The 23,320-nt window shown below is 38.2% G+C and overlaps 1 protein-coding gene across 1 annotated transcript in view; it reads right to left on the bottom strand.

Moving 5' to 3' along the window:
• Positions 1-23,320, bottom strand: part of KCNU1 (potassium calcium-activated channel subfamily U member 1) — a gene marked incomplete at both ends in the record, with an annotated part of 151,565 nt that overhangs the window by 23,657 nt on the left and 104,588 nt on the right. Inside the window, 3 exons of the mRNA XM_080797637.1 lie at positions 3,227-3,413; positions 4,775-4,999; positions 8,360-8,456. Coding sequence (XP_080653763.1) covers positions 3,227-3,413; positions 4,775-4,999; positions 8,360-8,456 — 509 coding nt within the window. The remainder of the gene's footprint in view (positions 1-3,226; positions 3,414-4,774; positions 5,000-8,359; positions 8,457-23,320) is intronic.

The raw sequence follows: 23,320 nt of genomic DNA, 5'->3' as shown, positions 1-23,320 counted from the left end.
ATATTAAGTTGTCAGACTTAATTACCGTTATATGTTTAGATTATGCCACAGATTATTTAGTTCAGTACCTAGGTTTGCCAACCTGCTCTCCTTGTGATGTGACAGGGCAGCAATTAGAGCATCACTGGAAAGCCTAGAGTTTCCCATGGAAATGTCCAGGAGGGCTGGCATTCTTATAGGTCTTTCAGAGAGTCCTCACTCTACTGTCCCCAATCCCCAACACCCCTTGGTGAATCACTGTATGGAATAGTCTCCGTGGTCCAAGATGGCCTTCATATATAAGTTTATCATGACTAAAGATGTGGGAAAATCCACATTCCACAAAGGTCTCACCAGATATGCAAGGGCAAGGTTTCTGATCTTGGTACAATTAATCTTTGGGGCCCAAAAGTTCATTTGTTTGTTTGTTTGAAACTATGTGGGGCTGTCTTGTGCATTGTAGGATGTCTATCAGCATCTCTGACCTCTACTCACTAGATGCCAATAGTATCCCCCCAAGTTGTGACAACCAAAACTGTCTCCAGACATTGTCAGATGGCCTTTGGGGGCAAAACTGTCCCTGGTTGACAACCATTGTCTTAGAAGAAGGGAAAGTGAACTGTTCATTAGCTAGTCTTATGTTGGAGCTCAGCATGCAAGATGTTCTCTGCCTCCTAGTAGAATTTCATAATCCTTTATGCTGTCAATTCTTGGGGGCATATATTCCCATTTCCACCTCTTAGAGATGGTACAAGAGTAGTATTAATGTGAAATGGGAAGAATGTTAAGAGAACCAAACAAGCTTCTCTGAGGATTGGGAATCTCTAGATATAAACTCTAGGTAGATTCTTATAATGCCAGAGTAATTGATGAAATTTCTGAGTAATGATGCTTTGCTCTTCACAAGTTAATAATGTGACTTTACTGATGCTGTGGCACCAGATAAGCAGATTCCATGACCTTTGTTAGGTGGCACAGCAGAGCCTTACTGGATCTGCATTTCCTGGTCACACAAATGGGTATGATGACATCCATAAAAGAAATGCTGCAAGGCCTATACCACACATTTTTCACTAAACTCACTATTGTCATACTTCATAATGATTGAAATTCTTTGATATTCTTTGATATTCATTTATTTTTCTGCCTCATTTCCAAATCTTCCCCCCCACGCCTTACCTCCTTCTACCAATTCCTCTTTCTCCTTGAGGGCAACCTCTTACCTATAACAGAGTACATGGCACATCATACAAGAACAACATTGTTTTGTTGTATTAATAAATAAGTGAAAAGATAAAAATCACTAGATATAAAGGAAACTAGGACTAAATTCACATGTTTCTATCTCTCTAGCCTATATAAGATGTGAAACTTAAGTAAAACTAATAGTAGAAAGGACAAGTCACCCAGATGATTAACTAGTGACCAATGTCAGTTTATCTCTGGCTTATATTATGTGGGCATTTTCATTTGTATATTGATGATATTGCCTTTAAAGTGAATATTTCTCTGTCCAGTCATAGAAAGTTGTAAGTATGGTATACTCATACACACACACCTACTCACACATATACCACACACATATCTCATGTAAATCTGAATGAGCTTAATTGCTATGCTAAGGATTTATGTGCACACAATAGCATTTTTAGATTTGCTCATCAGTGAAATGGCTCATACCTCCTTAGTCTGGATTTTCATGGCACCTTGCTATTTATAAAGTGCTTTGTTATCAGTCTGCTTTGCAAAACACCCTGAAACTCTGGGTGCCAAGTGGGCTTTTGTTACTTAGGAAGGGCGTCTCAAGTAGCTGGTTCAGTTCACCTACTAAAGAGTAGGCTTGATTACTCATTTATTTCTTTGGCCCAAGAAGCTTCTACTTTCCCACCTAGCAACAGTGACCTAGAAGTCAGAGAGAGTTCTTTTGGTTTCCTAATTTGACATATGAACATTTTTATCCACAACCAGAATCATGAAAGCTTTGCAATTCCTGTGATGTCTGACAGCTCCAAGTTCCATGCATAGTGGAATGGCTGTGCTCAGCATCTGCACGGGGCTGCACAGAGGACTAAGTTCCTGATCCTGATGATCAACATCCCCAAGGGAAACGGCTGGATTAAGGGGACCACAACAATGATTTATTTTTATTTTTTGAGTTGAAAATATGTTTTAGATACAGGAAATTCTTCACTAATAATACTTTCATATTAGGTTGAATGTCTAGTAGTCAATTTTAGAAATAGATGAATAGATAAGACTTTTCCTATTTGAGGGGAGAAGGGAAACCACAATTTTTAGTGGGGATTTACCTCAAACACTTGGGTACAGTGAAATGTATGGGAATTCCTCAAGAGTCCAGCTTACTGGCTCATTTGCTTCAATTCATTAAGTATATGGTAAGCATTGAAGTGACCATAATTGTACTAGGCATTAAGAGGAAGAGAAAGGAGCACCTGGGTGGCTCAGTGGGCTAAAGCCTCTGCCTTCGGCTCAGGTCATGATCTCAGGGTCCTGGGATGGAGCCCCACATCGGGCTCTCTGATCAGCAGGGAGCCTGCTTCCTCCCTCTCTCTCTGCCTGCCTCTCTGCCTACTTGTGATCTCTGTCTGTCAAATAAATAAATAAAATCTTAAAAAAAAAAAGAGGAAGAGAAAGGAAGAAAAGACTTGATCTCCACCCTGAATAGATCCTGCTTCTCACATCTCTTTCCAGTCTGAAGCTGCAATATGACATTCTTAGTCTATAGAAGTTGGAAGAGACCTTAGATATAGTCTTCTAATGTTCATAAATTGAAATCATCTTAAAAGAGTAAAAGAGAATTTATACTTCATTTTCTCAAACATAAAACTAGGAATAGTAGTGGAACATCTCTAAGATCCAGTGAGAATTGATACTACTACTACTACTACTACGACTACTAAATATTATTAATTATAATAATGTGCCAATTTCTATCTTAATTAATATTTAATTAATAACAAAAAAAGCACTTAAAATTCAGTGATTTTTCTTAAAATGGGAAAACAGTGTTATATGCATTCCATTTAGAAGTTAAAAATAGTTTTTGACTTAGGATTACCAAGGACTTAACTGTCTGCTACTTCTATTACAGAATTCTCAGAGTTGGGAGGGGTCTTTGAGGATATCTGACCCAACCTCCCCATGATCAAAGTACTTCAGAGAGGAGTTAATTCTCTTTTCTTACTCCATTCCCTTTAGCCTCCTCCTGTCAGGGAGTTGTTCTTACGTGATTCTTCTGGTGACTGATCAGAGCAGCTAATCCTCAGTGATCCAATGTTGAGGGTGGCCATGATGGTCTCTGTGTCTACCAAAGCTGGGTTGCTTGATGCCTTGGATGAGGAGGATAAAACAGCACACATGGAACATTCTTCTATGTTGGCTGCATGCAGGTCTTGAGGAAAGAGTGCAGATCCCTAATGAAAGAAAATTCAGTAGAGGAGGGACTTCTCAGATGGAGGGGTTTTACATTATGACTCATGGTGATAGCTCTTTGTGGATGATGCAGTTTTTGAGCCAAAGCCGCTTCAGCCTTCACTGACTTGGTTTTAAGACTTAGTTACCTGATATGTGAACACATTTAGCCTCATTGATCATTAATATCTCAGTGTTACTAAATTTCACAGATCCTTTCCTGAGAGCAAGTCTGGATGAGCCAAAGGAGTATGGAGAAGGAGGACCCAAAATCCATTTAGATGATTCAAGTGAGAGAAGTAAAGTAGGGATAACAGTAGGGGTAAAGCTGAAGTTATGGATCTAAAGGCAAATTTTGCATCCCCACAATCTTGCTTGCAGCTGACCTTTCCCATACTCTCTGGATTAACTAGCATAGTGGTGGTTGCTTCTTGCCCAATTTGGTGGAGAAATAGAGATATATCTGGTCCTGGCTTCAGATAGCTTAGGGATGAACACCAATAATTCCTAACACTAGCTAGATCTAGAGGTTTCTGGTTCTCTTCCTGTCTTCCTTTCTATGGCTTAAAGTAAGTGCAGAGAGCTTTATGGTGGCTTTTTAAAAAAGCAAATGAAATTTGTTTCTTGAGAGAACCAATTTTGAAATTTGAACAATATTACATATTGTCAGCATTATTTCATGAAAAAATTAATTGCTTTGGGTGCATTTTACACTGCACCTACTTTTTTTTTAATCCAGGGAAATAGTGACATACAATGGCATAGAGGTGTATAAAGGTTCAGAGCAAATACAATTACAAACACAATGCCACATATACACAATGGATCCATTTCTCAGAAATGTAAACCTAATTCCTCCTTCTCACACATCTATCAAGGACCATGTGGCATTATGTGTTCCATAAAAATGTGTCTTCAGAAAAGATGAGGAAGTCAGACCACAAAGGGTAGCTAGTATCAATATTTACCTGTGGACATTAAGTCAGAATCAGATTTAGAAATGCAGAGAAACTCTTATTTATACAAAGACCAGAAAATATGATTATAAACATAAACATAAAATGTAGTGGCTCCTGGGCATAAACTCAGGAGCCACAATATCTAGATTTAAATCTTTATTCTGCTGCTTACCTGCTGTGTAAACTTGTACAGGTTATCTACTCTCTCCATGCCCAAAGTTCAACAACTTAAAATCTACCCCACAGAATTATTTTGAGGGTTAAGTGAGTTAATATATGTAAAATGCTTAGAACAGTTTTTGATACCAGTAAGCACTATATAATTACAAGCTACTGTTTTATTATTATTAATGCTAGTACCATTACGCTATCATTATATTCACTATCTCTAATGTGACACTTACAGGTAGAATGAATATTCGGGGAAAATTCCGGAGAAATATCCATTCTCTCTTCAGGTAATCCAGAGACCCAATGAACACAATGTCTTTCAGCTCCATTCGTGTATAGCTGCTAGCTCTCAAGGGCATTACAAAATTCCGAAGCCCTATCAGTGTTGAGGTAGCATCTCCAAAGACACATGCTACTACGTGGTCCCGAAACTCATGTTTTGACTTGTCCATTCGTTTCTAAGCATAAGCATGCCAGAGTCTGGTCAGTTTTAGAAACAAGCTGAGAGTTTCTCAAAGGAGGCTCCATCCCCTCATCCCAACCCTTCCAGGTGCATTCATAGGAGGACTTTCATAAGGATAATTAAATTCTGCAAATTGGTTATAAAATGGAATTTACCTACCATGAGGCAATCATACTTTTTACCTTTTTGTGGAGTTCCTTCTTAGTCCACTTTTTAAAGTCTTTTATTAGCATGGAGTACATCAATTAAAACTCAATGTTATTCCTCAAGGTGTGAAACCATAGAACCAAATGGGAAGTACGTCTTTTATTTTCATTACATGATTTTGGTCTTATATGCACCATAGTAAGATTCAATGAAAAATTAAAATGTTACAAATTCTATTGCTAAATTTATGTCTTCTAGTGAGCCCTGAAAATCACACAAAGTTGTACAACATGTTGCAGTTTTTGGTGGATTTTTACACAGATGAAAATACCTATTAGTTTGGAACATATGAAACTGCCTTTTCATGGATCAAAATGGTTGAATATTGGTAACTTCATATGGTTCAACCTAACATACCAAACTCATTCAACAGATACTTTCCAGAGTTGAGGAAATTCGTTATGCAAAGTGCAGAAAAGAAATAAAAAGGTCACAAAAATTCTATTTGAACCCAAACATTTGAACATGCCAGTACTACCATCAGCATCACCAATTGTTAACATTTCCTCTATATCTCTAAGTAGTACCTCCAAATAACAAGATACATGAAAAATATTTAGATGAGCTTTACCCCACATTCACAGAGACTTTTAAGAGTGATAAATAAAATTTTTAAAAGAGAGAGGGAGATGATATTCCTGTAGGAAACTCATTTCAAGCCTTTGTCTGATTTCTTCCAGGAATGAGTCAGTGCTTTCTCTTGTGGCTCTGGAATGGGCTAGAAAGAGCACTGGATCTGGAGATCTGATTCTGTATTTTGTTTTATGACTGCGAACAAGCTAGGTTACCCTCTGACCCTCAATTTCTTTAAGTTTGAATGGTTTAAAAAATAAAAACTAATTCTGTTGTGGAAATGAAATAATATATTGAAAGTATATGCTCAACTCATTAGCTATTGTCCAATACCTTTAATCAACTCTGAATCTTTTTGAACTCCTAGAGTTTCAGAGGAGGACTCTTGGAAGTTGGTAGAGAATAGGTTAAATGCACGTAGAAGCACTTCATACATGAGTGTGGCCTATATTTCTCAGCACATGAAGACTCAGAATACTTCAAATGTGTATATCATCCTGCCCTATGCCCATCTTTAGCTGGATTAAATGACAAGCTTCTGTGAAACAGGGGATGATAAAATCTAACAAGATAAATAAGTAACATCTGACATCTCCACAATTAGTTCGTCAAATTAGCGTATGCTAGGCAATACTCTCTTTTCAAAGGGAATTGCCCTGTGAGGGGAAATAAAGCTACTTGTCTGGAGAGCCTTCCTGGAGAGTGATGTGAATCTTAACCAAATCTATTAAATAATTGTCTCTAGCTAATCCGATTAGTTTTAACTTGAATAATGAAGGCTCTAACAGTATTTAATGTAACATGCCTGAAGTCCAAAGATTGCTCTTCTGAGTAGAACTAAACAATTAGAAACAAGATACATGGCAGAGTGCATTAATGGGCACAGCCAGAGAGGCAATTTCTCCAAGAAACTGTGGCACAGAACTGTCTTCCAATTGAGAAAGATGGTGGTTTTTGGAGGATGGGGAGGATGCACTATTTGTTCAAAGTAGCTTAAATCAACCACTTCCACTTGACCCTTCTGCAAATGAAATCAAATTCAAAGCCTCTCTGAATTCTGCAATATGGACGTTTCTCCTCTATGGTCACAAGTTTCAAAACCCTTAGAATTTCTTAAACTAGAAGCCCTTCTAAACTTATCAAAAGACTCAGTTGGTGTTCTGAACTATATTCCACATCAAGTATCATAAAGGAGATATCTATCATAGCAACCTGTCTCTGTGTTAAGAAATATGGTATAATAAAACATCTGCTATTTCCATTTCTTGGTCTCTTGGATGCCTCCATCTGCAACCAACTTCTCAACCTTTCTAATGATTTCTCTCCCACTGAAAACATGTTTAGCTTCCTGTTCAATGGAGTTTATTTTGCTTAGTTTACAAGAAGACATAATTGCTAAAGTGGTGAATTTCAGTAGCAGCCCTAATAGTTTTCTAGTTGATATGACAGCTCTGACAATTTTATGCTTCTGATCAAATGATTGATCATGGTTTTACAAAAAAATTTACAAAAAATTTATAAAAATATTCTGTCAGGACACTGGTACCAAGCCACAAGGATTATGTGTGTGTGCATGTGTGTGTGTGTGTGTGTGTGTGTGTGTGTGTGTGTGTTAACAGAAAAAAAGTGAACATAACTCTTTTGGAAAGCAAGAAAAAGATATAATTATCATTTAGTCATAGTTGAAAAAATTATATAGGGTTCATACAACAAACAATCACTTTGATTATGGGGACCTGGAAAACAGGTGTCAGAGCGTGGATTAGAATACAGATTTTTTACATCTTAGTTGCTAGCATTTCAGTAAATTGAGTTAGTTCATTTCCTTGAGAGAACAGAGATAGAGACAGGATTCTAATATTTATTAGGATTCACCCATGTTATGCATCTAGGAGATACATTCTTGACTAATGTGTTAAGTATAAGTACAGCCAGCTTTAAGAGAAACCACTATAGAAAATCCAAACTTTAAACCAATAATTAGGAAAATATTTATTTTAAGATTTTATTTATTTTTTTGACAGAGATCACAAGCAGGCAGAGAGACAGGCAGAGAGAGAGAGAGGAAGAAGCAGGCTTCCCGCTGAGCAGAGAGCCCGATGTGGGGCTCGATCCCAGGACCCTGAGATCATGACCTGAGCCGAACGCAGAGGCTTTAACCCACTGAGCCACCCAGGCGCCCCAGGAAAATATTTATTTTTAAAAAAGGAAAGTCTTCGGAGTTCTTGTAAATGGTTTCCCTGGTGCATTTAAATTAATCAAATTTACAGCAAAATAACATGTCAGGAGAACATTATTCTAAATAACTGACTCAGCTAAACTGTGAAAGCGGGGGAAGAAGGATTTGAACAATCTGATCTAACTGTTTCAAATCCAGCATATTACGTGCATGGTCTTTGTCAAATGCCACATCTGTTACCCTGCATACCATTCAGGCTGGTGAGGAATGTGTTTTCCTTTGGAATTCACAGTTTACAAAGAAAAATGGCAGGTTCTTGCTTATAACTAGTATAAGGACATTATTTACCCTAGGTATAGCTTTACCTTATTTGAAATTTGGTGCAAGATCACCTACCAGAATCACACTGTCCAAAGAGGTTGCTCTGCACCAATGAAACATGCCACTGCTATCAAGGTGGTCAGAATCTTGTTCCGCTTCATACAGAAAAGTCCTAAGCAGGGAAAATGGAGAGTTGGCTGAAAACATTTGTGGCACTGGTGTAACAAAGCCAAGATATCAAACTCATTAGAACCTTGAACCCAAAGCGCAGAATAGCACAAGAATAACCTTGGGTCTGTGAGACTCCAGAATAAAGATTCATGTCAGAAGGACACCAAGATCTGAGTGTCCAGAGTGTATCACAGCTGAAGATGTACAAAGCATTTCGTGTGTGTATGTGCACACGTATTGCATGTGTGTGCATTTAGCAGATATATCAAGCTCTCCTTTTACCTTACATTTTATGTGCCTTGAAGTTAGTTATTTTTGCTCTTGATTTTGCTACTGTAGTGATGCTACTCTTGCTTGGGAGAAATCAGGGCAAGTGTTTGGGGCACCTGAGCATAGGTGAAGGCTGTGAGATTGAGTCATGAATGGTATCTCTCTCCTTGGCCTATTTTCCTCCCCTCTCCTTTCCATATCTTTTTGTATGAGTCCCTGTTGAAACATTCCTCCTTATTACATGCATTTTATATTCTTTAAAGCTTCCATCACTGGCCTGCATTTGACTAAACTCTGCTCTAATCTTAGTTTAAGTCTTGTCAAAGCCCTCCACATAATCGCCCAACATTGCAGTTGGGCACAATCCTGGTCATGTCATATATTTAACCACCCAAAGGGTTAGATGATCTTTGGGAAAAATCCCATTGTATCTGAAAGAATGCATATTTGCTCAATAGAGAAGAAAGGAAGCCCTTCTAGAAGCACAGAAAGTTTAGATCCTGGACCTATTTGAGTCAGGAGAATCAAGGCTTAGTCTTCAGAAACAACCTCAAAATTCCAGGGGCTGAACATAATATGGGTTCTCACTCACACTACATATATTGCTCAGGTGAACAGGTGTCTGTGCTCCACACAGCCACTCAGGGTGGTGCAGAGGCTGTAGCATCTTTAGAGTCACACACCTAGAACAGGCATCCTCCTTAGTCATTAAGGCAAGGGAAGAGAAAGGAACTGGAGAAACAAGCCTGGGCTTTTAACTGACCATGGCCCAAAGTGACACACATCATTTTTTTATCATATTTCATTGACCAGAACTTGTCACATGCCTCCTGCTAACTTTACGGAGGTTGAGGAACATGGGAAATGACTGAAATACTTGGTGAACATTTCAGTCTCTACCAGACTTTAAAGACCACTCTACGTTTTAGGGATAAAGGTCAAAGAGCTAACAAATGGTAAAGCTGGCATTTAAATAGAATGGCTGAGGTTAAGGTTACTGATGCTCAGAAGATCCAATTCTCCTTTCCCTCTTTAACAGATGGGCAACCAGATGGAGCCACATGACTAGTTATGGACAATGAAATGGGAGGAGTGATGGCTGATGTAGGGACAAGCTTCCCTGTGATTCTTCAGGCCCACTTTTGACCTGTTGTAGTGATGACCAGCCCAGAACATGAGTGCCCATGTACAACAGAGTGCCCTGGCCTCAATGACCTGTGTTGGATATGTAACGTGAAGAAGAAAGATACCTTTGCTATGTTCAGTCACTGAGATTTTGTGGTTGTTACTACAGTATGCATCCATCCTATTCTGACAGAAATGCCTGTTCTAAAAAACACGTTGCATGGAATATTAGTAACTGGAGAAGTTGTGAGGAAATGCTTTCTGCAGTCAAATTAAGTTTGAGAAAAATGTCCCCTCTTAGATTCACACTGCACTTCAGTGTTATGAAAGGTTCAGAGATGTCGTACAAAAAAGAAAACCTTTTGAGTTTGTATAATCCAGTGTTTTACACACTTAGTTGACTGTACACATTTACCATCATTTATTTATTTAAAAATATCTGTTACTATATCTTGAGACACCTTTTGGGACATATGGTACAGTGTCATACTGTAGGTTTAGCCATGGTAATCGTATGTTAGACAGCACTCTCCTGTGAGATTTTACTATACGTCCTGGGAAAAATACAACGTACTGTGCTCTGTGCTGCAGGGTGAAGGTTTTTGTTGTTGTTGTTTTCCCTGTGAATTAATGCAGCTTGTTATTCAACACCTGGCCCAAAGACTCAGACTCTAAGATAAAATCAAGCAATTTTGATCTCTTTAACCTAGTCAGTTTCTAAATTACTATCTTAAGTCATAATTTTTCAGACAAAGAAACTTAATATTGTCAGCTTAGAAGTGTCAGACTTAAAGTAATGGGATAGAGAGAGGACCCAGAGAGGCTGACATGGGAGAAGAGTTTGGGAAGTTAAGAGCTTATTGTTAATGAGATTGGCCAAGGCTGAGATGCAATCCTTTGTATTCTTCCCCGTTGAAGACTCCCTGTGAACTCAGTGGACTCTAGCCATTCACCTGGCCAGAAGATGTTGCAATGTAAGCCTCAAGGTCAGTTTAACCAAAATGGGTTACCTTATTCTTTCCACTTAACATGCCTTTTGGTGGTTTAAATATCCTTAACTTGGCAGCTCCAACCCCAAATTCAAACAGCCACGCAGGCTCTCTTAATGGTACTACATAGGTACTACATAGGACTATAATGATGGCTTTAGGCCAAGCTGGTTAAAGAAACTCATCAGGGAACACACCTAAGACCAGAGTCTGTTTTTTATTTTTATCAGGATCTGGAGAACTGGCTCTGTTACTCATTCATAGAATATATTTTTCTTTCCACATGTACCTTCCTAGACACTGTCCCTCAGATGTTGATGTAATACACCAAAGTTACCTTCAGGAAGGTGGCTTCCTTCTTCCCACCCTCAGCACCCAAGTCTGGGACAACTGTTGCTACTTTCCTTCTGGTCAATTTCTTCAGCCTTTTCACCCTCCTTTCACTCCCCCCCCCCCCGCCCGTTCTCCATCTCCGTAATAAATGAAGACTCCTGCTCTGGAAATTAAATGTCTTTTGGAAAATGGAAAATGATCTTCTCCCAAGTACATTTTAGCTTGACTTGGAATACCAAATCAATCACTGTACACTTTTCTATCATAATAAAAGCATGATCTATATACACAAGCTGTCACAGACAACATCTTTCTTCATTCTGATGTTATGGAAAACAGATATGCCTTAGAGGAAACACCTGTTGGAGACCTGCATAAAAGAAAAGGCTGGAGGATCCCCACTTCATCATAAAGGCATCCATCTGGTGTCCTTGCCAAGCAAAACCTGATGCAACTTATTTCACCATCCTTAACTATAGCTCCCTTCTGCCATATGCCTTGCAAATGACATGATCCTTGCAGAAATATACCTTCATAAAGAGAATAATAAATCATCTGTGGGAATGTGTGGCACTAGCAGTCTTATTAACTAGGAAATGAAGATCAGAACATAAAGGCTGGTGCCGTTAGGGGGAAAAGGAGCCACAGAACACCATTCAGGTCATTCGGGGCAAAAAGGAAAAGCAACATCCTAACCATAGGCTGAATGAAGCCTTTTGCGTGAGGGACCTTTCTGTGTAGGAAAGGCTGTAAGCAATATGGTAGGAGCTACCTGAGAGGGCCTTCAGCAGGATATGTTTGGAATGAGGGCGGGTGAGTTCACTGGTCACAAGATAGGCTTCTCCTTGCCCAAGCAAAGTAGGATACTTCTACCTGGGAGCATCCAGGAGCCATCAAACCCTGAAATGTCCTCAGAGTTAGATCTCTGACTGCCATATTTGAAGGCCGACAGGTTCTAGTTTGCTGGGCGAGAATAGCTTTTGTAGCCAGTCCACTTGAGGATGTGCCGAGCAGCATGGGAATGAAGGCTCCAGCTTTTTTTGCTGATGACTGCCTTTTTCTGGGCTGCTATTGTATGCATGAAGCCAATTGCCTTGTGAGTACGAGCTTGAACCTGTCCCAGCTAAGGAACACAGATTCTTTCCACTCTGCTTTCTGGAACTATTCTGAAGAGTACTTTTATTCTTCCATGTCCATAGCAACTTACTCTGTATGATCTTATCACTTAAAGGAAAATATAAGTGAAGGACCATGTGCCTTTGGTTTCCAATGGTGGCATCTGATGAAAGAGAGAGATCAAACCAAGTAGAAAACCCTCTGTTAAGGTGGGGTAGGTTTCAGTGCCACATCAGGAAGCACAGTATCCAAGAGGGCAAAAGTTTGCCGTCATTATTTCCTCCAATTTACAGACTTGACTCAGATTATTCTTGAAGATGATTACCATTAGATCCTCCACTGTTCACAATATCTATTATAAAGTTTAAAAGGCACTGACAGGTTTTTTTTTTTTTTCCTCTTTTGTAGGCCTCATTTTTGGATGTGTTAGGAAACCCTGGCACATAACCATTCTATTTGAAGACATTTTAAAACTCCATAGGTGACTTGTAAATTCTTAGGAGAGAGCTTTCTGGCCTGGATGTAGAACAATATATTTTTTTTTGCTCAAGACTTGAGTTAAATAAAAGTAACAAGTTTCAAAGTCTTAGCATAGAAAAGACAAGTCCCTTGGCTAAACGTTGGGAAGCAGTGGGGAGGAATGTGTGTGTGTCCAGGAGTTTCAGTGCCTTTCTTGGTTCAGTCTTTGGAAAAATCCACTGAAACTGTATCTTGAAGGTAGTGACCAAGTTCCCACCAAAAATGGAGGGAAAATCCTCTGTTCCGTTGATGCCTTTGGTGCTGTTAAGAATTTTGTATGCTACAGCTGCCCTCTCTCTAATGACTTCACATATAATGATGAGATTACTCAGTGTATACCCAATCTGAAAATACGAATTGATTTTCAATTCTGAATACCAACGTTTGTGTTCTGGGAAGAAGACAATCACCCAAAATTTGGGAATCTGAGAGCAAGTTGTATAATCAGCGCTTCCCACTCTATCCTGTGCCTGTCTCTTTCTCTCCCTGTCTTGTGCACATTTATACACACCTCTACATACTACACACATGTGATCATCAAATTCAGAATATGAGCCTTTACCGACACATTATGATTTCATTTTTCTCTGTTTCACCTGGTCGCCATTTATTCATAACAAGGCATTTTTTTTTTTTTTACCTTGGAAAGAAACTTAAGGTTTAAAAACATGGGTAATTTTTTACAGTCCATTTCCCTGGGAACCTGTGTATGAGCAAATGGAAAAGGGTTCCTGCGAGGTCTGAGAAATTTTCATGACCAAGAAACTATGTAAGAATCTCAGGAAGGAGGAGAACACAGTCCACCTTCCCTGTTAGAAAGACCTCTGTAATCACTTCCTTTTCCATGAGAAGGAAAAATGGTGCACCAGGCTCTGTGCCTTAACCTCCAGCTTGACCAGATATCATTGCTCCAACTCCTATACTACAAAGTAAAATGCAAGAAAACCTGCCCTGAAATCTCATGAGATATTCATGTGTTGACAGCAGGTTGGTTATCTCCAAAGCATCATGCCCTCTTGGTTGCCATGTGGGAAGCCTTAGGCAGGAAAGGGAATGGCTGTCACTGTGTGCTCAGACGGAGTTTCCCAGGACAGAAGACTTCCAGCCCTAAAACTGGGGGCTCTACTATCGGAATGGGGAAAAGCCCACAGGAGGGAGGAAAGGAGAAGGAAGAATAAAACACTTGAAACACTATGCCCAGAAAACCTTCCACACCTCTGTCTATAGGTGGGTTTAGTTGATGTCCAATGGAAGAAATGATAGTTAGGTGGTCAGAGACATGCATGTTTTAAGACATACAGAGAATAATATCTTCCAACCTTCTTCTGGTTCCTGTCTCTTGAGTCTTTGCATAAGAAATTACTGAGTATTACAAACTTAAATAGTGAGGTTTGTGGGTATAATTTTAAAAAAATCTGTAAATGGCATTTAAAAAATACATATTAAATATAATACATAAAAATACATATTAAAATTCAAGATATCATTGTGTTCAGTATAGTCTTATTTCAGTCTACATAGGAGAATATAAACTGTGTGCTAATGTAAACCAAATCAGCTGTGAACAGAGTGTTCTGTTTGCCTTTAAATGTTGCTTTACAGATGGAGTCTATCAAATCCATGGCCTCTGTTTTCAGTGTTTACAATTTAAAATCTCCACAAAGACATTTTTTCCACCCTCCTGCTTAGAAGTGAGACACAAGGTCAGAGTGGTCCCAGACCAGATGAAGGCAAGAATAGGATGGTGTTTCTATGAGATAAACTCACATCTGAACGTACATTTGAGCATCTCTCTGTTAAGCTTTGCTTTATTTCTGATGACTACAAACTGACAGCTTTCTGCAGAGCATTTTCTATGAAAACATACATGTAGCCATCTCAGAATTTAAATGGTTACCAGACAGAAGATCAAGGAGAAAGATGAAAAAGACAGTTTCCCTCTTCCTTGCCCATTCCCCAGACAGACCCTCATTTAAATACCTTTATATCTTATGGATATTGCATTTAGGATTTCCTACAATGTGAGGACAAATGAGGCATGACCTGTAGCAGCAGGTACCTCTAATAAAGTCTGGAGTTTGTGCCCTCGGTAGAAGAGCCTGGGGCTCAGGTCAAACTACACATCTCAGGAGAACAAGCTCCATAGCCAATCTTTCCAGCGTAAAGCTGTATTTTTAGGTGCTCTTTCCCACACAACCCAACACCTTCTAAATATCAAATGACATACTAAACACAGAGGTTGACCTAAATGAAAAATATTTTCCACAGAGTTTGAGATACAGTCTTCTCTATTCAGTGAACTAGGAACTGAACAATCAACTCAGTTACTGATACTTTTGATCCTAACGCACATTACTAAAGCAAATGTGAATTTCAGGCCAAAGGCTTTTACTTCTGTGTTGGGATACGGAGGTGGGAAATTTGACATACGTGAATTTGACATATGTGAAAACTAGCAAATTTTTCATTGTATTGATACACTTTCTAAGGTTTTAAGGGATTGAGCCTGAGTCAAAGATTAGCATAAACAAAATGATTTCCTTGGGCACCAGGTAAGAAGCTTGGTCTGGGCAATTACCAATAATCATAACCCCTCAGAAGAAATTAAGATGGGAAAAAATAGCATCTGCCACAATGTTACCAGTTTGAGTGTGTGCATGTGCTTGTATAAATATGCTTGTGTGGGGGCGCCTGGGTGGCTCAGTGGGTTAAAGCCTCTGCCTTCGGCTCGGGTCATGGTCTCAGGGTCCTGGGATCGAGCCCCGTGTCGGGCTCTCTGCTCAGCGGAGAGCCTGCTTCCCCCTCCTCTCTCTGCCTGCATCTCTGCCTACTTGTGATCTCTGTCTGTCAAATAAATAAATAAAATCTTAAAAAAAAAAGAACATTAAAAAATATATATGCTTGTGTGCATGTGTGTGTGTACTTGTGTGCCTGTGTGTGTGTGAGAGAGAGACAGAGAGAGAGACAGGGAAGAGGTATCAAACTGAATGGTATAAATTGTGCAGAGGAAACACAACTAATTTCAGGGTACATGAATACTATTCGGTGTTCTTCCTAAATAGGAAGATGTTTGTGAAGTCTCCTTATCTACATTCCTTAGTTTTTCTGACATTCCTGTTGCTGATGTCAACAAGGAGAGAGATTATCAGTGTGCTGGGGACTAGAGACTTTTGGAAACACTGAAAGGACTTAATGATGTGTTGAGGGCCACAGACTTTAAAAATTTCCTCCCATCTGGAAGCCATCACTGGAGGGAAGGCTGTTGAATAAAGGTATCTTGAATGTTAGAATATTTTACTTAGCACCAGTGACCTGTCAAGAAGCAATGGGGATAATGGAGGGGGAGGCCACTTGGGATCACTCAGGACATGGGGCCCTCCTTCTGCTCAATGGGCTGCATGACGGCTCTTTTTTAAAAGTGGCATTTCTTGATGAAATGTGAAAAGTTAGAAGTATGAGCCTCCGGTGGGAGGGAGAAGGTTGTGGTTAGTGTTCTTTAACAAGAAGAAGAAGTGATTAAAGCCAGGCTGTTATTAGGGATGAAAGCTAAGAGTCAGAGTTTTTTCATGTGTGGGGCCTTAGAAGAGGATCTGCAAGATGAGGTGGACTTAACAAGGCAGGAGAGTTACAGGCACTCTCACTAGAGGTTCCCCAGGTTTTAGCTCTTTAAGTTAAGGATGAATGAGAATGAAGGAGGAAAGAAGTAGAATGTTTATCTTGTCTGTTCACCTCTAACTTGAAACTGAGTTTCCACAGCAGGTCACGTCCTTCACTTCTCTTACGTGTCACTATGAAAGTGACATTCACATTGGGATTTCCTGAAGCCAAGGCTGTTGCATCAAAAAAAAAAAAAAAAAAAAAAAACCAATCTGGATGCTCTACCTCTCACCTCTACTGCTTATGCTCCAGAAGGAACTTCCCAATGCTGTTTACTTGGTTGTAGCCATTTAGAGGGAGGGAGGGAAGGCAGGAGGGAGGGAGGAAGGGAGGGGTGGAGAGAGAGAGAGGAGAAAAAAGAATGGTTCTACAAACTTTTTGTGAACTTTGTTATAATTTAAAAATCACCACCAAATAAAATCCCTTCGTATGTCTCCCGTAAACGTCTCCTGTGCTACGGAACCACTGTGCATGTTGATAAGTGAGTTTTGTCTTGGATCTTTCTCGCCCTCTTTCAGAGAAGGGACAAGATTATCTGATGGCCCAACACACTAGTCACCCAGCAGTCAGAAGTGCATGCCTGTCCCTCTTCACTGTTGATGTAGACCAAATGGAAGACCCCAAATAGTGCACTGTCAAAGGTTTCAGCTAAACACTCTGCCTTTTGTACATTAGAATAAGTTGACATTTGCATAGAATTATACAGACTACTTAATACAAATAAAAATGGTATCTGCTCTCCTGATGAGTATTTCCTTGACTATTTTATAAGAATGTAAATGATTTCCTATCATCCCTTTCCCTCCATATCAAAATCTCCATGAAATAGATTCCAAATTATGTCTGAGCTTTCATCACTCTGTGAAAGAATAAAGAAATTACATGCTCTGTGAAATCTTCCAACCTCTTCCATTAGAGCGTCTGAGAGGAACCCATCCTCTCTCACTCAGGATGCTAGGGTAAAAGTCCAACAGCAACCATGCCAGATTTCACGTGTCTTAATGGTTATTTTATTCTACCCGTTGATTCTTTAATCTTCTACATTATTTATGAATTCGTTTTGGTTTCAGTGGAAAATTGAGATTATATCATTGAAAAGTTCATTAACCTCTACTCTTCCAAGCTTTTGAACACCCTTTTAATTTAAACTCAAAAGTTTTGGTAATAGTTTGGGATGAAAATTAATGCCTTGGTGAAATTATCCTAAAGTTAATCTTCACCTATTATTTCCAGACATCTGATGAGATACTATTAACCTCTCTCTGTAGAATAGGATCCACAAGTTATTTTAAATGTGAGGGAGCTGGGCAGATAGTAAGTATGTTAAATTCTGCAGGTCAAGAGGCAAAAGAGATACTATGCAGGTAGTTGTATAAAAAAAACCAGAAATTAAATTCTCACAATTTCTCATGATGATATTCAAAATATAATTAAATAATAGTGAAGAAAAAGAAAAAGGAGGAGCGAAAGAGGAGGAGGAGGAGAAGAGGAAGGGGAGGGGTTTTTTTGGTATTACAGATCTACTAATAAAAGTAAAGATTTTTTTTTAAATATTTTATGTATTTATTTATTTGACAGAGGAGAGAGAGACAGTGAGAAAGAGAATACAAACAGGGGGAGTGGGAGAGGGAGAAGCAGGCTTCCCGCTGAGCAGGGAGCCATGCAGGGCTCCATCCCAGGACCCTGGGATCATAATCTGAACTGAAGGCAGATGCTTAAAAACTGAGCCACCCAGATGCCCCAACTTTATGCTGATTTCATTAAGAAACATTATAAAACCTACAGTGAATGCTAAGTTTTGAAGCCACTTAGTGTTCTATAATAGTGATCTTGAACAGTTCTCCAGAAAAATTTCAGTCTTTACCTAGAGCTAAAAAATAAATAAATAAATAAATAAATCAGTGCTAAGCTCTTAAGCTGCTTTGTGGTAGGGTAAGTCAAAATATTCAGTTTATTTTCTGAGAAAAATTCACAGAACTAACAGAAGTCCATGAGAGCAAATGAAATTCATCATTGACAATACTAGCCAAATAAATATGATAAACTCAAATATTTTCCACAAAACACCTGCTGATGATTAATACAACGAATAACAAGAGTATTTACACACCTTATATTTCACAAGTTTTGTAAATTTGTCTAAGTAGAATTTGTTGTTGTTGTTATTCTACATGTATTTTTTACTTCTATCAGCTGTGATACATCTTAGCAGGTTCCACTTCAGATTGTATTGGATTAGTGTTTTCTCAACTCTTTTGAAGACATTTTCACAGGTAATTGGGCCATGCAGACTATTCGCAGAGGCTAATTTTTCAGTTATTTCAAATTCAGCATTGGCTCCCTTAATGAACAACAACTGGACAGTATCAGTAACATTTGTTGACTCACAAGGAGCCAAGGAAACCACTCAAAATCATTTCCTTTGTTTTTTAATTGACTATTGATATTGCTCCTAATGTCAACTCTTCAAGCAACTGTTTTTGCTGAATGGTCAATAGTATTAAATAATTTTATTTTCTATGGACATCCTCGCTGGATGTTGCCATAACAATTTAACTGGCTTACCATTAGTAAATGGCTTTCCTTGCTTGGTTATCATAAATTTTGGTTGCAAATTCTATGTGATTACATAGTCTTTTCAAATTTTCTAATTTTTTTTTTTTTAGATTTTACTTATTTGACAGACAGATCACAAGTATGTAGAGAGGCAGGTGGGGGGGGGCAGGCTCCCCGCTGAGCAGAGAGCCTGATGCAGGTCTCAGTCCCAGAACTCTGGTATCATGACCTGAGCCGAAGGCAGAGGCTTCAACCCACTGAGCCATGCAGGTGCCCCCAAATTTTCTAATTTTTTAAACCAGTGCTTTACTGTAACAAGGAATACTGCAATAATATATAATACATAATAATATAATAAATGTCACTTTTTCAGTTTATGGCAGCTCCCTGGACATAACCACCCACAAATAAAGTCTTGTCATTATATGACCTGACTTGGAGGTTCCTGGGGGGAATAGCTGGTTCCCCTAGAGAATTTTCCAAAACTGGTAAGCAGCAGTTGCTTAAAATTGCAGATAACTGAGGAAGAGATAGAGTGTGACAAAAAAAAAAAAAAAGGAGAGCCAAAAATCTTCAAATAGAAAAGCTGGAGAATGGGAAGTCCGCGGGAGCTTTGAAAGCTTTGATTTATTCATTGCAAGAATCTAAAAGGAACCACATGCATGTACAGGGCTGTGTACATGATGCCAAAGAGATCTGAGACATCACTAATCTCTTCTTGAAAATCTGCACAAACAAGAAGTGAAGGTTAAGACAGAGATGTAAGCTGCTAGGGTGCTGAAGGCATCCCCTAACATGCAAACAGAGCCCCTTGGCAAAGGTGGAGAGATTTACTGGTTCAAGGCATTTAAGGAAATCTCAGTGCAATCATTAGCTAACCACAAAGCTGAGTGTGTAGAGACTTGGTGTCAACACACCACAAAGAATACAGACTTTAAAGAATTATTTCAGAAAAATTATGAAACAAACAAACAACAGGAATACCAACAACAAACTCTGGGGTGAGGGAGGAAAAGCATTTCTAGAGCTGCCATTTTATATTATTAAAAACATGTAGCTTTCAACAAGAAAGTTTGAGACACAAATACCAAGGAAGTATGGCTCATACATGGCAAAAAAGCAGTCAAGAGACACTGTCCCTGAGGAAACCCAGACCATGGACTTACTAGATAAAGATTTTTAAAGCAGCTATTATAAATACAGGCAAAAACATGAGGAAATCATGGCTGAAGAACTAAAGAAAATTATGGGAACAATGTATCACCAAATACAGAGTATCAATGAAGAGACAGAAAACAAGAACCAAATGGAAATTCTGGAGTTGAAAATATAATAATTTAAAAAATATTTTAAGTTTTTAAACTCTAGTTATTTATATTATATTATATATATTAATTATTATATATAATAATATATATTAATTTATTATTATATTAGAAAATAACACTGTTATTTTAATTTCAAGTGTACAATATAGTGATTCAATACTTCTATACATCACCTGGTGCTCATCACAACAAGGACACTCCTTAATCCCCTCACCCACTTCCCCTCTGGTAACCACCAGTTTGTTCTCTATAGTTTAGAGTCTGTTTTTGGTTTGTCTCTTTTTTTTTTCCTTTGTTTATTTATTTTGTTTCTTAAGTTCCACACATGAGTGAAATAATATGGTATTTGTCTTTCTCTGACTGATTTATTTCACTTAGCATTATACTCTCCAGCTCTAGCCATATTGTTGCAAATGGCAAAATTTCATTTTTTATGGCTGGATAATATTCCTTCATAAATGAAGGAATTTATATATATATATAAAATACACATATATGTATATATATTCCACATCTTCTTTCTCCTTTTATCTATTGATGGACACTTGGGCTGCTTCCATAATTTGGTTACTCTAAGTAATACTGTAATAAACTGGGGTGTGTAGTTCCTTTCAAGTTAATGTTTCCATATTCTTTGTGCTCCATAGTGTGATTATGGGATCATAGGGTAGTTCTATTTTAATTTTTTGAGGAACATCCACACTTTGTTCCACAGTGGCTCACCAGCTTGCATTCCTACCACTTGTGCATGAGGATTCCCTTTTCTCCACATCCTCAACAACATTTGTTGTTCCTTGTGTTTTCAGTTTTCACCATTCTGATAGGTATGAGGTGATATCTCACTATGGTTTTGATTTGCATTTCCCTGATGATGAGTGTTGTAGAGCATCTTTTCATGTGTCTGTGGGCCATTTGCATGTCCTCATTGGAGAAACATCTGTTCATGTCTTCTTCCCATTTTAATTGAATTGTTTGTTTTTGGAGGTGGAAATATTTTTACTAGAGGGGCTCAACAAAAGATTTGAACTGGCAGGAGGAAATCAATTAACACACCTCGGTATGTTATAATCAAACTGTTGAGGCCAAAGACAAAGAGAGAATCTTGAATGCCAGGGGAAAAAATACTATGATTAGGCACAAGACAAAAGTTGTCAAATCTCACTGTTTCTATTCAACATTGTATTGGAAGTTCTAGTCAGGCAATCAGGCAAAGAAAGAGAGAGAGAGAATAGAGAAATGATGGATGGAAGGAAGGAAGGAAAGTAAGAAGAAAGGAAGGAAGGAAGGGAGGGAGGGAGGGGAGGGCATCCAGATAAGACAAAAAGAAATATGGGGCACCTGGGTAGCTCAGTTGGTTAATGTCTTCCCTCAGCTCAGGTATCAATCACAGGGTTCTGGGATCAAGCCCTGCATGGGGGCTCCCTGCGCATCAGGGAGTCTGCTTCTCCCTCTGCTTCTGCCCCCCTGCTTGTGCTGTCTCTTTCTTTCTCAAATAAATAAAGTCTTTAAAAAAATAAAAATTAAAAGCAAAGACAAACAGAAGTAAAAGTAACACTGTCTGCATAGGACACAATCTTATATATACATGAAAAATCCTAAGAAACACACACACACACAAATCTGTTAAAACTAATAAATAACTTTGGTAGGTTTGCGCGATACAGACTGATAAACAAAAATACATTGTATGTCTATATACTAGCAATGAACAATCTGAACATAAGTTGAGAAAACAATTTTATTTACAACAGCATCAAAAAATTAAAATACTCAGGAATTATTTTAACAAAAGACATGCAGGATTTGTACAGGGAACACCACAAAATTTTGTTGAAAGAAATTAAAGAAGATCTAAAGAAATGGAAAGGCATCCTATGTTCATGGATTGAAAGACTAAGTACTGTTAAAATGACAATATCCTCCAAATTGATTTGAAATTTTAATTCAGTCTGTATCACAATTCTAGCTATATTTATTTTAGGATAACCTGACAAACTGATCCTAGAATCTATATGGAAATGGAAGGAACCTAGAATAACCAAAGCAATCTGGACAAAGAAGAAAGTTGGGGAATCACAATTCCTGAATTACAAATGACATTAATAAAGATATTAAGTTACTGTCATAAGGATGGACATATGGATCCATGGAATAGAATTAATAATCCAGATATGAACCCTTTCATTAATGGCCAATTCACTTTCAATAAGGAAACTACCATAATTCAATGGGGAAAAGAATATCATTTTCAACAAATACTACAAAGACAACTGGATATCCACAGGCAGAAGAATGAAGGTGAGACTTTTCCTTATACTTTAGATAAAAATTAACTCAAACTGAATCAAAGACTTAAATATAAGGGCTAAAAGCATAAACTCTTAGAAGAACACAGGTATAAATCTTCAAAGCCTTGGATTAGGCAATAGTTTCTTAGACATAACACCAAAGAGCACAAGCAATAAAAGAAAATATAGACAACTGGATGTCATTAAATTAGAAACCTTTGTGGTTCAAAGGACTCTAAGAAGAAAGTGAAAAGACAACTCATGAAATGTGAGAAAATATGTACAAATAATATATCTGATGAAGGACTTTATCAGGAACATATAAATAACTTTTACAATTCAACAACAAAAAGATAATTTAGTTAAAAATGGGTAAACATGATTGAATAGCCATTTCTCTAAAGAAAACATGTAAATGAACATTAAGCAGATGAAAAGGTTCTCAAAATTATTAGCCATCAAGGATATTCAAATCAAAACAACAATGAGATACTTCACACACACTAGAATGGCTATAATAAAAAAGACACATAGTAACAAGTGTTAGGATGGAGAGAAATTAGAAATTTCATACATTCCTATATCTCATAATTTTAAGTATATACCCAAGAGAAATGAAAATTTGTTTATACAAAACCCAGACACAAAAGTTCATTGCAGCACTACTCATAATAGCGAAGGAAA

Source organism: Martes martes, assembly GCF_963455335.1.
Source record: "Martes martes genome assembly, chromosome: 2".
Classification (NCBI taxonomy): Eukaryota; Metazoa; Chordata; class Mammalia; order Carnivora; family Mustelidae; genus Martes; species Martes martes.
Note: the sequence above shows the minus strand (reverse complement) of the source record. Positions and strands in the feature narration are given on the sequence as shown.